Source organism: Lontra canadensis, unplaced genomic scaffold (assembly GCF_010015895.1).
Source record: "Lontra canadensis isolate GAN:19392208 unplaced genomic scaffold, GSC_riverotter_1.0 scaffold1, whole genome shotgun sequence".
Lineage (NCBI taxonomy): Eukaryota > Metazoa > Chordata > Mammalia > Carnivora > Mustelidae > Lontra > Lontra canadensis.
This window is the reverse complement of record NW_022630995.1, coordinates 198,438-212,739: the sequence shown is the minus strand read 5'-3', so window position 1 is coordinate 212,739 and position 14,302 is coordinate 198,438. Positions and strand designations below refer to the sequence as shown.

At 39.4% G+C, this 14,302-nt stretch overlaps 1 protein-coding gene across 13 annotated transcripts in view; it reads right to left on the bottom strand.

Moving 5' to 3' along the window:
• The window catches only part of HELQ (helicase, POLQ like), a 45,543-nt gene that overhangs the window by 24,081 nt on the left and 7,160 nt on the right, over positions 1-14,302 (bottom strand). For 4 of the 13 annotated variants that reach the window (XR_004384894.1, XM_032876420.1, XM_032876544.1 and 1 more), the window contains 7 exons: positions 13,808-13,880; positions 11,567-11,664; positions 10,176-10,274; positions 8,537-8,682; positions 4,441-4,680; positions 1,761-1,902; positions 1,283-1,387 (listed from right to left, as the gene is read on the bottom strand). Coding sequence is in view for 12 of the 13 variants with exons in the window: in XM_032876420.1 (XP_032732311.1) it covers positions 1,283-1,387; positions 1,761-1,902; positions 4,441-4,680; positions 8,537-8,682; positions 10,176-10,274; positions 11,567-11,664; positions 13,808-13,880 (903 nt within the window). In the remaining variant the exon portion in view is untranslated. Of the gene's footprint in view, positions 1-1,282; positions 1,388-1,760; positions 1,903-4,440; positions 4,681-8,536; positions 8,683-10,175; positions 10,275-10,432; positions 10,528-11,553; positions 11,665-12,480; positions 12,563-13,807; positions 13,885-14,302 lie in introns of those variants that run through there. The other 9 variants (XM_032876979.1, XM_032877041.1, XM_032876741.1 and 6 more) reach the window with 9 other exon arrangements.

Here is a 14,302-nt window from a genome sequence, read left to right as displayed (position 1 = left end):
GCAGGGCTTGATCCCAGGACCAGAGGCTTAACCCACTGAGCCACCCAGGTGCCCCAAGAGCATTGGTTTTGTCGTGGAACAACAAATTCAAACCCTGGCTTTGCCACTTTACGGCCAAATGACCTCGCACAAAATTAAAATTTACTTAAGAATAACCACAGAGGTGCCTGGATGGCTCAGCTGGTTAGTGATTTATTTTTTTTTAAAGATTTATTTGAAAGAGGGGCGCCTGGGTGGCTCAGTGGGTTAAGCCTCTGCTTACGGCTCAGGTCATGATCTCAGGGTCCTGGAACGGAGCCCCGTATCGGGCTCTCTGCTCATCAGGGAGCCTGCTTCCCCCTCCCTCTCTGCCTGCATCTCTGTCTACTGGTGATCTCTGTCAAATAAATAAGTAAAATTATTAAAGAAAAGAAAAAGATTTATTAGAGAGTGAGTGAGCGAGCGAGAGAGAGAGAGCACAAGCCAGGATGGAGAGGCAGAGGGAGAGGGAGAAGCAGGCTCCTCGCTGAGCAGGGAACCCGAGGCAGGGCTCAAGCCCAGAACCCTGAGATCATGTCCCGAGCCCAAGGCAGATGCTTAAACGACTGAGCCACCCAGGTGCTCCAGGCATCTGTCTCTTGATTTCCGAGCAGGTCATGATCCTAAGACCATGGGATCGAGCCCTGCCGAGCTCCGCATTGGGCTCTAGGCTCAGTGGGGAGTCTGCTTGAAATTTTGTCTTCCCTTGCCCCTCCCCCAGCTCATTCTCTCTCTCTCTCAAATAAATAAACAAATCTTAAAAAAAAAGAAGTATAACCATAAAAAAGAAGTTTAACTCAAGAGTAACCCTAAAAGAGAGAGCTAATTTCTAAGAAAAAGAGTGTTTTCCTGCTGTGCCTTTTTCTTTTTAAATTTTCTTCCTGATAAAGGCTATACTAATCTCCCAAATGTTTACAATATCCTAGAATGATCACAGGACTACCGGTGAATCTTATTCTTAACCAGGTTAGAGATGATGGATAATCCCACATCAGGACCTATGTCCTTATAGCTTCTTATATCCCCCAGCGTATACAAAAAAGTCTCTCACTTGTAATAATGTGTAGTTATGATTTGCTCATTTTTCATATTTCATAAAACTCAAAGCATTAAAATGGACATATAAATCTAGATTCAGATTTATGTCAGATTTTTCTTTTCCACATTAGAAGTTAGCATTTTTTTCATACTTACAGTTCTCATAACTTTTAAATTGCTATTATCTCAGATAATGATAATAAGATTTAAAAATAATGAAAAATACCTTCAAACCAATCAAAGAGAGAAACAAAGTTTGGATTCCCTTGGTGAATTCTTGAACAAGATGGCTATAACAATTTTCCAATGGTCTGCTTATTAACTCTGATACCTACAAAAGTTAAAGCAACATTATGTTTTGTGTTGTTATAAGAAAATTAAGTGTTCCATATAAAATTTTATATTTTGCACAGATCTTGTGGAAACAGAGGGTGTTAAGGCCATAAAGAGAAACAAATAAGAATTTAGCAGGTGTCCTCATGAAAATGGAAGAACGATAAATAAGGAAAATACTTTTCACTGCTTGCCTGAACTACAAAAGTATTCAAACTATTCTTTGTCATTCCTAATCGTAGAGGAGAATGAAACATTATTGAAAGAAATATTAATAACTAATTTTTAAAAGATGATATCATAAAAGGGCTAGACCAAAGACCAAAAAAAAAAAAAAAGATAAAACAACAAACCAACAGCCAGATGATTACCTGTTGCTTGTCTTTTTCTTGCAGTATAAGGATACTCTCCCCAACAGAATCTATTCCAGCACGGCCGGCTCTGCCAATCATCTGCTTATACTGACTCCTCTTTAAAAATTCCTTCGCAACATAGGGAGCTCTTAAAATAACTCTATGGAATTGATAATATTAATTAAAAGTGATACTCCTTCTATAATACTGCCTATTTTTTTAATTCTTAGTTTCATTATATGGTGATATTAAGTCGAATGACATGGTAACTCAAAGTAAGTCACTGCCATTTACGTCCTAGATTCTTCAGGTACAGTATCAGCAATTCTTACAAAATTCTTGGTAACAACGTTCTTTATTACTTCACTTTAATTTTCACGAAGGGGCTAAGTGAAGCACAGACAAACCAAGTGGTTCACCTCAACACACACACGAGTAACTACCAGGACCATGCTTTGAACGTGCTGGCTGGCCTACAGAGCTTGACTATTACTAGAGCAACAGCCTCCGAAGACTGATTCTACACCCCATAAATGAAAAATAGGATCATGCATTGCCAACATATGCATATTTGCTAATTTATGTTACTGTCAACTATGTAACATTGCAGGTTTCGACTGTTTCTGACCCACAAATACGGTCATTTCAATTCTGCTAATGTAGCTGGAAGGCTGCAGCCAGCTTTCCTGTTCAGAAGCGCTAAGCAGCCTTCTCCTTACGAACCTCAGGAGACAGCAAGGTCACAAACACCTGGAGGAAACTAAGGGCATAAAGAAGAGGCAGAATGCACAGAACATCTGACAGAAACAGGGGACGGAAAGAACCTTAAGAAACTTTAATTGGGGGGCGCCGGGTGGATCAGTCAGTTAAGTGTCTGACTTCGGTTCAGGTCACGATCTCAGGGTCATGGGATTGAGCCCCGCACTGGGTGCTGCGCTCGACATGGAGTCTGCTTATTCCTCTCCTGCCCCGCCCCCCACTCATGCGCTATCAAAAAATAAATAAATAAAATCTTAAAAAAATAATTATTCAAGGATGGCAAAATAAAAAGTAAATCATAGAAGGAAGACATGGGATATACGAGGCAGCAGTAAGCCAAAAAACAAGTATAATTTACAGGAGGTTTAGAGAATTACAGACTATAAGATGAAACGCAATTAAAAATCTGGCACTAAAACTCCAGATAGCTGCAACATACATGAGGCACTACAGGAGAATACGCAAGGAGTAAGACTACAGTTATGTTCCGGAGGGGGAACAGTCATTGATTAATTCTAAAATGGCAGAAGAACATGTTTGATTACAGCTGTTACAATTAAGAGTAACAACTGGCATAAGAGAAATAAGACATTTAACTTCCTTTTTCATTCTCCAATTGTCTGAAAAATGGAAAATTTAAACTGTGACAGATGAAAATAAAAGAGTGAAGAAAGATATACTTTGCAAGGAAAACGTAATCCTAGTGTTCAAAGTGAAAACAGTGAGAAAAACAAGGACCAATTATACTGATAAAAAGTAGATTCAGCAGTAAGATAGTTGAAATGAACCTTTGTATACCTAAACAGTTTTGAAATACAAAGCAAAAACTTCTAGAAATGCAAATAGGAGAAAGGCAACTCCATAGTAACAGTGGGAGACTAACACAATCCCTGAGATGGACAGATCAAAGAATCACAGATAGTAAGAAGATCAAGGGAGCTGATCACACAATAAATAACTGTGATCTCATGGAGATGTATAAACTGTGTATCCAACAGAAAATACATATGTTTTTTAATGTGGATGATTTTTAAAAATCACCCAAGCTTTTGAAAAAATGTCACAAATTTTAAAGTCAAATTTTTAAATAAAAATTATAAAGAGCAGACATCAGTTATACAAGCCCATAACTTGGGTAATAACTGAAAAGATGGTCAAAGTTCTACTCAGGAAAAGATACTAGACCAGAAGTCTTTATGGATGAGTCCTCTAAGCTTTCAAGAAAATACCTATGTTAAATAAACTCAGATCATAAAAAACGGTAGAGCTTGCTGTTTGCAACTAGAAAAATAAACCCTAACGTTGAACCAGATAGGAAGAACACCAAAGAAGTAATTCTAATACCAGGAAATCTACTGGTTACTTTTCATTAAAATAGTAAAGGAAACAAATGAGGGGCACGTGGGCAGCGCAGTTGGTTAGGCAGCGGACTCTCGGTTTTGGCTCAGGTCCTGATCTCAGGGTCACGAGACGGAGTTCCGCATTGGGCTCAGTGTTGAGTGAAGAGTCTGCTTTAGTCTCTCCCTCCCCCTCCCCCGACTCTCAAATAAATGAATAAATCTTAAAACATAAATAAATAAACTGAAGGAAACAAACCAAACTATCAATTCAGCAAATGATGAGAAAACGTCTGATAAATTCTCATCCACTCCCGAGAAGGAAAAACAACAAAAACTCCTGGCAAAGGGCGCCTGCGGGGCTCAGTGGGTTAAGCCTCTGCCTCTGGCTCAGGTCATGATCTCAGGGTCCTGGGGTCGAGTCCTGTATTGGGCTCTCTGCTCAGCGGGGAGCCTGCTTCCCCCCACCCTCTGCCTCTGCCTGCTTGTGATCTCTCTCTCTGTCAAATAAATAATTAAAATCTTAAAAAGAAAAAAACCCACACACACTCCTAGCTAGCTAAGAATTAAAAAGTTTCGAGTCTGGCCAATGGCTACCTTACCTTCGGGCTGGTAGATTCACACCCGCTGCCAAGGTGGACGTGCAGGTGAAAAGGCACAGAGCTCCCGTGCAATATGCCTCCTCCAAGAGCCGCCTTTCGTCGCTCGTTAAACCACTGTGGTGGTAAGCAACACCAAAGGGGATGGTGCGCTTTAAGACGGGGCACAAGTTGCCACCGCCGGTACTCTTCAAGTTCTCAATCACCTCACGTTTTTCTTTCTCCCTGTGGTTCAGATACTCCCTAGGGAAAAAGATCTGTTAGAAATATAAACCCTCAACCTTACAGTGACAAACTGCCTACTGTTTTAATTTTAGTAGATTCATGTAAACATTCTTTATTAAAAAATACATTACTTTCATGAATCTCAGTATACAAAATGTTCTTAGAATTTGATTCTGATTTCATTAACTATTGGGCATTCTCTCAACCTTTTTGTGGATCACAGAACCCTATGAAAATCTGATTGAAGGAAGGAAAAAAAAACCACAACATAAACATAACACTTTGCTTATAAGTTCATGGACTTCCTGACGTTCATTCTTATACTGCCTATGAATCCATGGATGCTAGGGTCGGAGACCTCCTGTAGATGTTACCATTATTTTTTTCATGAGAATATACATTTTTATTGATGATTTTTATAGAATTTAAAAAAAATTCCAAGTCATAAATGTTCTTCTCTCAAGATGGAAACCTACTTACAATCAAATCACATGTATTAATGTAAAGCACAGACTGTCTAAACACTAGTATTTTAGAACCGTCAGTCATATCCCACAATGTCTCTGCATTTAAAAGCACCTATTAAAGTTCCTTTTAGAAAAGAGAGAAAGGACTGAAAGAGTAAGTGCAACGAATAACTCACTCACTTCGAATACCAGCCACCAAAAAACACAGTCTACGACATGCGCTCTGTTTCAGGGTGCTTTGTGGAAATAAGGGAGAGCCCTGGCTCTCTTACTCTGATGTTACCAACAGGAGGCCAGTGACGTCACAAGAAGCCGAGAAACAGGGTGCAAGGAACACAAGAAGAACAAAGAAGAACTGGGAAGAGCGTGGTCAGGAGTCGTGGACGTGGCAATGAGAAGTGACGGCTGAGGAGGGAGCAGCAAACTCTGTTACCACTTCCCAGTCAGTGTGTGGGGTCATGAAAGGGATGTACACGACGAACTCCTCTCAAGAAATTACGTCCTACGTGGGATGAAAATATGGATGATCACCACATAATGTTAGAGTAGGGAGACACTACTGATAGCTGACCGGGTAAGCCGTGGTTACACGGCGAAGGGGTCACGGCAGAAGCAGAGGTCTGAGCTGGCTCTGGAAGAGGGAGTGTCAGAGAGGTGCCGGTGAAGGGGCAGGGGAGCACCCTTTCCTGGCAGAAGGGGAAGCATGATCGAAGGCACAGACACAACAAGTTCAGAGCACAGACAAAGGGAGTCGTCCGGGGGAGCTGCGAGGGGAATGCGGAGTAAAGCAGTAAGGGTGCACAAGTGAGCTGGACCCCAGCCTGAATTCTACACTGAGGGAGCACAGTGGTATCATTTTTGGGGAGATTGTTAGGGAAACTGATATGACTAGAGCTTTGGCAGTTGTCGGCAAATGGTGTTTAAAAGTCATTCTTTTTTTTTTTTTCCAAAAGATTTTATTTATTTATTTGACAGAGAGAGATCACAAGTAGGCAGGGGGTGGGGGAAGCAGGCACCCCACAGAGAGCTTGATGTGGGGCTCGATCCCAGGACCCTGAGATCATGACCTGAGCCGAAGACAGACTTAACCCACTGAGCCACCCAGGTGCCCCTACTTGATACTTTCTTAAAGAAATAGGACTTAACACTTTCTGAAGGAAAATTTCCTCTAAAATCTATTTTGCATATTACTTGCTGCTTTCATAAGCGGAATATTCCAAGTATAGTTTAGCACCCTTTTTTATGGCTATCGATTAAGAAATGGTGAATCATGTTTTACTCATATTATTTAATACTATTCTGTAATTCACATGTAGCTGAAGTAAAATCCTGAGCTAAATGGCTTCTGACCCAAGCCATGTCTGTAAAGCATGATTTCTTGAGCGTCCTGGGATGTCCACTGCATCCTGTAGACGTCCTGTGATGTCCTCCTTATCGTGAATGGCGTGAGAAGCTGTTGCAGAAAAGCCGCCTGAGCAGTGGAACAGGCGCTGTGTCTGCTTAAGTGCAAAGACTGAAACAGATTTTTCCCAAGTGACTGTCTCAATCGCAAGGAAAATTATCATCTTTTTTAAAGTTGTCACTACCTTTGACTTCTAAGTCAAGAATGACTTTTAGGGGCGCCTGGGTGGTTCAGTGGGTTAAGCCTCTGCCTTTGGCTCAGGTCATGATCCAGGGTCCTGGGAAAGAGCCCCACATTGGGCTCTCTGCTCAGCGGGGAGCCTGCTTCCCTTCCTCTCTCTCTGCCTGCCTCTCCCCTACTTGTGATCTGTCTGTCAAATAAATAAATAAAATCTAAAAAAAAAAAGAAAGTATCAAGTATTAGGGTGCCTGGATGGCGCAGTCTGTAGAGCATCTGACTCCGGATTTAGGCTCAGGTCATTCAGGGTCATATGACTAAGCCCTGTGTAGGGGCTGCACTCAGTGGGGAGTCTGCTTGAGATTCCTTCCCTCTGCCCCTGCGCCGGCTCAGGCACACTCTCTGATAAATAAATAAATCTTAAAAGAAAAAAAAAGTATCCATTACAATTTATTAACTAAGGGTCCTGGAAAACCAGATGTTTAAGTGCTTCAATGTTAAATATCAACATTTATGATCCAAGTAAACTATTATCATCAACAAGCAAAATTATTCAAGGGTATAACTAATAAATTGCATGTCTTCCAGTCAAATGTTAGTCTCTAAATCTCCACATCACTTAGCCAGTGCCAAAATTCCCTTAGTCTATGAAAACAAATGACTTACTGAGACCACCTCAATGACAATTTAATTTCCTTACGTTTCTATAATCAACATCATCATTGTAAAGGCAGACTATTAGTTACCAAAATGGAAAACTCCTTGACTCTATCCCAAACATCTAGATCTCTGTGCTGGTCAACAAATTTAACTCTATCAGACCAATCCATGACAGCAGGTCTGGAAGGGGAGATGGGAGCTGCCTAAATTAGAATCCAGGGTAATAATGGTCCATGGTAATACAGCACTGGTTAGGGGGCCAAAAAGAAGTCTGAAAAATCCAATGAAACTACACACGGCACAAAGGTACAGAAAAAAACTCAACTGTTCATACTCAAGGTCACTTTACTCTTATCTCTATGAATATAACAGAGCCAATATTAAAATACTATCAAATTACAAACTAATAAATTACCTAAGAAATTCAATTTAAATGTCCACGTAAGTGTGAAGTTTACTAAGAAAACAGAAGCAACAGTACTTAATTACAGAGAAGGTTAAGCTGAACTATGATTCATGGGGCACCTGGGCGGCTTAGTCACTGAAGCCTCTGCCTCAGGTCACAGTCTCAGGGTCCTGGGATTGAGCCCCTAGTCGGGTTCCCTGCTCAGCGGAGAGTCTGCTTCTCTCTCTCCCTTTGTCCCCCGCCCCCCGTGCTGCTCTCTCTCTCTCTGCTTCTGTCTCTCTCAAATAAATCAGTAAAATCTTTGAAACAGACGATGACTCATATCTGCAGTGATTAGTGACTGATCCTCTGCTACAGCCAGTTCCTGATCTTGGCTGGATGCTGAACCTGCCCGGAAAGTTCTATAAAATAATGACACCTGGGTCCCGCCCGCAGAGAGTCTGATTTGTCTGGGATATAACCTGGGCCCTGGATTTTTAAAAGCCCTTGAGAGGATTCATTTGCAGTCAAGATTGAGAATCACTGATCTAAGCCATTATACTGGTCAGCATTCTCTCTCACGTAGTCTTGGAATTTTTCTTTGGCTATTTCACAGACATGAATTTCACGGTTACACTTTCTTCAGGGTTAGGGCCCTTAGAATCTAGTACAGCAACTTAATGTAACATTCGACAAGAAATAGTAAGTGCTTGTTGAATGAACAGAATACACAGCATGGAAACCACAATAAAATAAAACAATATTTTTTGAAGATTAACATACTTGCTTAAAAATTTGCATATCATTTCTGCTACGTTTTCACAGTTCTTCTTAGTGGGACAAAAAACTAAGCAGGAATAATTGGGAACGACTTCTGTCACCAATGCTACCAAGTGATCGGGATCCATCTTCTTCAGGGTATCAGAATACTGTACAACGGGATGTAGGAACAAGGTAGTTAGTTAGCAACCATGAAAACCTGTCATTTACCAGAGTGCTCTGTGATTTTGAACTTCTCATCTAATAAATCTGATCATTTAAAAGAAAAGATGAAACCCAGCTGAAACATCAAAATGTTAAGTCCCACTTTTAGGTCATTAAGGTTTTGTTAGGTGTATTTGGTTTTAAATTAAAGAAGTGAAAATAGCAAATGTTATTAATAACCCCACTGCATGTTCATCTCTATCAGAGCAAAGCAAAGAAGTCCACAGAGAAAATCTCAGATTGGTCCTAATAACAGCCAAAGGACCACAAACAAGATATACTTTTACTAATAGTTTTCAAAAACATAGATTCAATCATACTACGGTATAAATTTTCAGAAATAAAAAATGTATTTGTCAAGCAGACACATGGAACCCAACATATGGAAAAATATAAAAATACAAAATTATTTAACAATACAATATTAAAAATACAAAATTATGTAAAAATCTCACTTCCGGGGTGCCTGGGTGGCTCTGTGGGTTAAGTCTCTGCCTTAGGCTCAGGTCATAATCTCAGGGTCCTGGGATTGAGCCCCACATCTGGCTCACTGCTCAGTGAGCAGTGACCTGCTCATGTGGATTTAATTTAAACTCCCACCACCGGCCTGCCTCTCTGTCTGCTCGTGTATCGTCTATCAAATAAATATATAAATAATTTTTTAAAAAATTTTTTTAAATTTAAAAAATCTCACTTCCTTCAACTTTATTGGAAACCAAGATACAGATTTAGAATAATACACCTTTACAGAATTCTAAAAATATTGTAAAATCCCTTTCTCCCCTTTTTAATATCCTTAATATAAGTCATAGAACATTAACACGGCAGACATTAACATTCTTGTACCCAGTATCTGAACTACATAGCCCACAAAAATTTCTTCTCGTTTTGTGCTTATTGCTGAATGAATGAACATTTAAGGGGGAGGTCTGCAGATTTTCTTGGTTCATGGAGCTCCAGGGCCAAAAGAAATACCTAACAGCTTTGATTCTTAGGTATTTAGGTACACACAACTTAAGTATGTATTTCCTCACAATTCAGTAGCCGTTTGAATAAATAATATGCATCAGTTGAAAGAAGAAAATATTGTCTCATTCTTAACCATAACAGCCCACTGACAGGATGTGCGCACAGCTGGGCACTGCACTGTCTTTCAGATCTTAGAATCAGATTGGAAACGGCTACTCTTTTTCTATCCCACATTGATTTTCACATGGTATTTGTTTACAGTGACTGCAAAAAACAAACCAACAAAAAACTTCACTAAGACCTGATATCATAGAAAGTAACACAGTGTGATCTGATGTCCAAGCTGGAAACTACCTTGAACCAGTAGTTTGTAGGGTTTGCAACAGATGTCAGGCACCAGCTGCTTCTCGTAAATATCTCTTAGGGCACCAAGGGTGGGAACCTCATATTCAAGGATTATCAATGTTACCTGACAATTAAGGAGACGTGAGAAAGTCATGCCGTTCTCAGCTTTGCTGTCAACCTCATATATGGCATCGTTTATTTTCAAATATTCTTTTAATTCAACCTTGGATTGGAAAGACATTTGCAATTAATACCACATACAAATTCCTCTTTCCAGAGTTTTAAATTTTATTAAATGTTCTAAAAATGGACAACTACAGAAAAACTGTAGCTTTTCTAAGGTATGTAAAACATGCTTCAATGTAAAAGTTTTTTCTCTACCACTTCTTTAACTTTCTTTTTCCCTTTCAATCAAAGTGGAGATTATTATCCTTGAAAAAAATACTTTTGAACAGGCACTGTCTAAAAGGAAAGCAGACACTTCCGTATTTGTCACAAGAAGGATAAATAAGTCAATGTTCACATTCTTGTGTTATTCCTCAGATCTAAAATTTTCTGTCTTATCAGTCATGAGTTTTAATTGTAAATATCACATTATTTTTAATTTAAGTATTTGTAGACAAAAAAAATCTTCTTAAAGATTTTATTCATTTGGGAGAGAGAGAGAGAGTGTGTGTGTAAGCAGTGGGGAGGGGCAGAGCTGGAGGAGAAGCAAACTCCCCGCTGAGCAGGGAGCCCAATGCTGGCTGAGCCAAAGGCAAATAGTCAACCAAATGAGCCACCCAGGCGCCCTATAAAAAATGTTTATAAATACAGTTCATTGCATTTTTAAAAGAAGTCAGCAAGTATCTGCTGAAAATTCTCTTTGGTGCAAATGCAAAAACATCCAATTTCAAATTAAAATTTGGTGATTCTCAGTATTATTTTCTGGAAAGCTATCTGGACACTGACCATGCATGCACACTAGTACCGCACACAGAGTATATGTTCATTATAAGCTACTTTCAGATAACTGCGAATTATATTTATTTACTTTAAGTCTTTTGGGAATACCATTACTAGGGAGTTTAAATTAAATCCACATGACATTTTAACTTATTAAAAGAGCATTGTTAACTACCAGAAGCATAAATATCTGAAAACATCTTAACTTTCAAGATAAATGGTTTTATGTGCTAATAACTCAAAACATGACTGAATTTTGACCAAATGAAAAAAATTTACCTTACAGAATTCAGAAGTGGAAAAACAGAATGGTCTGGAAAATTTCACTCAGTGAGTTTTCATTGAAGGGCCATGGGCCAAAGCATTGTTCCAGGTGCTATAGACACAGTAGTGACCCGAGCCACAATCCCTAACCCCAGAGTTTATATTCTCTATATACAAACTCTTATTAGCGTACAGCCACGGTTGGGGGAATTATGCCCCTTCCCTACTCTCTGGTACGTTTCCTCCTTTCTTTCTGAGTGAGATGATAGGTAACAAATCCGTACAGTGCAAACCTTAGGTACATACTGGTCTAAACTGACTGGTGTAATATTCCGCTTGAAGAAACTCTTGTAGATCTTCAACATTGTTCAGTGTTGCACTCATGCCAATAATCTGAGTTGTTTCTAAAAAAAATCCAAAGGAGCAAGGAAAATGTGTTACTTGGTGTAACATAATAGTAAGTTAGTAACCTTTCTGGGTTCAGGACTCTTCCTGAGTGATCTGGGAAAAGGAGGGAGTGACTAGGAGGTAAGAAAAATACAAAGATATTGGTAGAGTATTATTCTGGCAAAGACTGAAAACTTGCAGTGACCTGAAAGTTACTATTTGGAATTCTACAGAATTTCACACTTGGCAAAAAGTCCCATCTTCAACAAGACTTCTAAGCAACAATAATGAGTATGAAATACGCTTGTTGCTGGCTCTCTGGACCACTGCCATGAAGAGCTAAACAGGTCCTGAACACTTGCCAAATAAAGCCCTTAATGGGATCTTGCTATCAGGTTGTCAACTTCTTTTTCTTTTTAAACCAAGGTGGAGTAAAACTCATGAATCTACATGTCCTCTTGGGCAGTATGAAATGGCTGCCTTCCACAGGAGAGCAGTTCAGTCAGGCAGGACCTATTACTATCATTCTTTTTTTAAAAAATGCTTTATTATGGCGGTATAGCTGACATGCAGTGTTGTATTAGTTTCAGCTGTATAACACGGTGATTCCACAATGCTGGATATGACACGCTATTCACCGCGATAAGTACAGCTACCATCTATTATCATACACCATTATTACAATATTACTGACCAGTACCCTAGGCTGTACTTCCCAACCTCGTGACTTATTTTATAACTAAGTTTGTACCTCATACTCCCCCTCACAAATCTTGCCCATTTCACTATCATCTATTTTGATGCATAAGGAAACAGAGGCCCAGTTGCGAGACCTTGCTCAAGGTCACATATGCAGTTAAAAGCGAGTCAGGATTTTAATCCAGCTCGAGCCCGTCCTCAGCCATCACGCTATGCTATCTCTCATGGTAACACACGATCCCCACAGAGTGCTTCAGCACTCAAAGGAAAGGAAATTGATAAACAATCAAATGCTGAATGAAAATAAGACAAGGACTGTCAGTGTGCACTGGATTTGACAAATAGGCAACGCTTCTCCTCTTTTCCTCTGCTTTTTATTTTTCCATAGAATTTGTCACCATTTGACACACTGTATGTTTTCTTGTTTATCTCCTATTGTCTGCTCACTTTCACTAAAATACAGGTCTGATGAAGGCAGGGTTATTTTTTTGTGTGTTACGCACTGCTATATCCTTAGCACTAAAAACAGTGCCTGGCACAAAGTAGGTACTCAGTAATTTTTTTTTTTTTTTTTTTTTAAGATTTTATTTATTTGTCAGAGAGAGAGGGAGAGAGAGCGAGCACAGGCAGACAGAATGGCAGGCAGAGGCAGAGGGAGAAGCAGGCTCCCTGCAGAGCAAGGAACCCGATGCGGGACTCGATCCCAGGATGGTGGGATCATGACCTGAGCCGAAGACAGCTGCTTAACCAACTGAGCCACCCAGGCGTCCCAGTAATTTTTTTTTTAATGAATCATTATAAAGTGCCACGACCTGTCTAGATACCATTGCTATCAAAATTTTAAAAATAATTTTAATATTTGACCCTTATAATAACTTTTCCATAAATAAGCTATTGCAATATATAACTTAGTAAGTTATTGCAATAGTGTATCTATAAATAGGAAAGAAGACATTCAGAACAAATATCAAAAGACCATCCGATGTTGCAAAGAGCTCTTCGAGTGACTACTTGCATTCGCTGCTCTACTGGTCTGACCAGGGTGAGACTGATGGCGGCGGCAGCAACAATCGCGTATTCAGTGCTCCGTGCTAAGCAAGGGCTGACTGCTTTACACTAACTCATACGATCCCCCCAGCAATCCCCTCAAGGTGGTACCATTATCCCCATTTAGCAGATGAAGAAATAGAGAGGTTGAGTCACATGCCTACACATGCACAGCTGGTAAGTGGAGGATAACATGGGATGTCCAGATGTTAATCTCCTTCATATTCACGGCTCTGCTCATCTACCCATTTTTTCAACCAAAATTTCTAAATTTGCTTTAGAAATAAAAATCCAAAGAAGGAAGCTTAAGTATCTTACCCAAGGGTACATCGTCTAGCTAGTGATAAAACTAAGTCTTTCATAGGCCTCCTGAGGATAAATCAGTTAGGGACCACATTTGAAAAAAATACTTACTGCTAGTGTAGAGGATTTTTGCTAGGGTCATTTCCAGGATAGCCCCACGGCTCCCTTCACCAATCATGTGCAACTTTGAGATTTAAAAACAGAAGGGAGGAAGAAAAGTAAATTTGCATATAATGCCTACATAGAACATGCATGTATTTATGTGAAATGAAGTAATCTTTGCTTTATAACTCTTAAGCATTTTGGATATAGCAACCAGAATACATATGCACTGTATCACTGATATTTTGGTTAATGAGGTTTGGGGGCAACATCCTGACATATCTAGAATTCATAAATACCATTATAAAATTGAATACATACAGACATTTATTCACTCTTCAAAAAACACTTGACACAAAACTGAATTTAAGATTACCAAACATGCATGAAATGTATTCATCTGTATAGTCTATCTACTAAAACAAGTTACTTATTTTCATAGAAGTACTAAGGAGATACACATGATGTTAGTATAATAAAAATGTTGATAAATTATAAAAACAG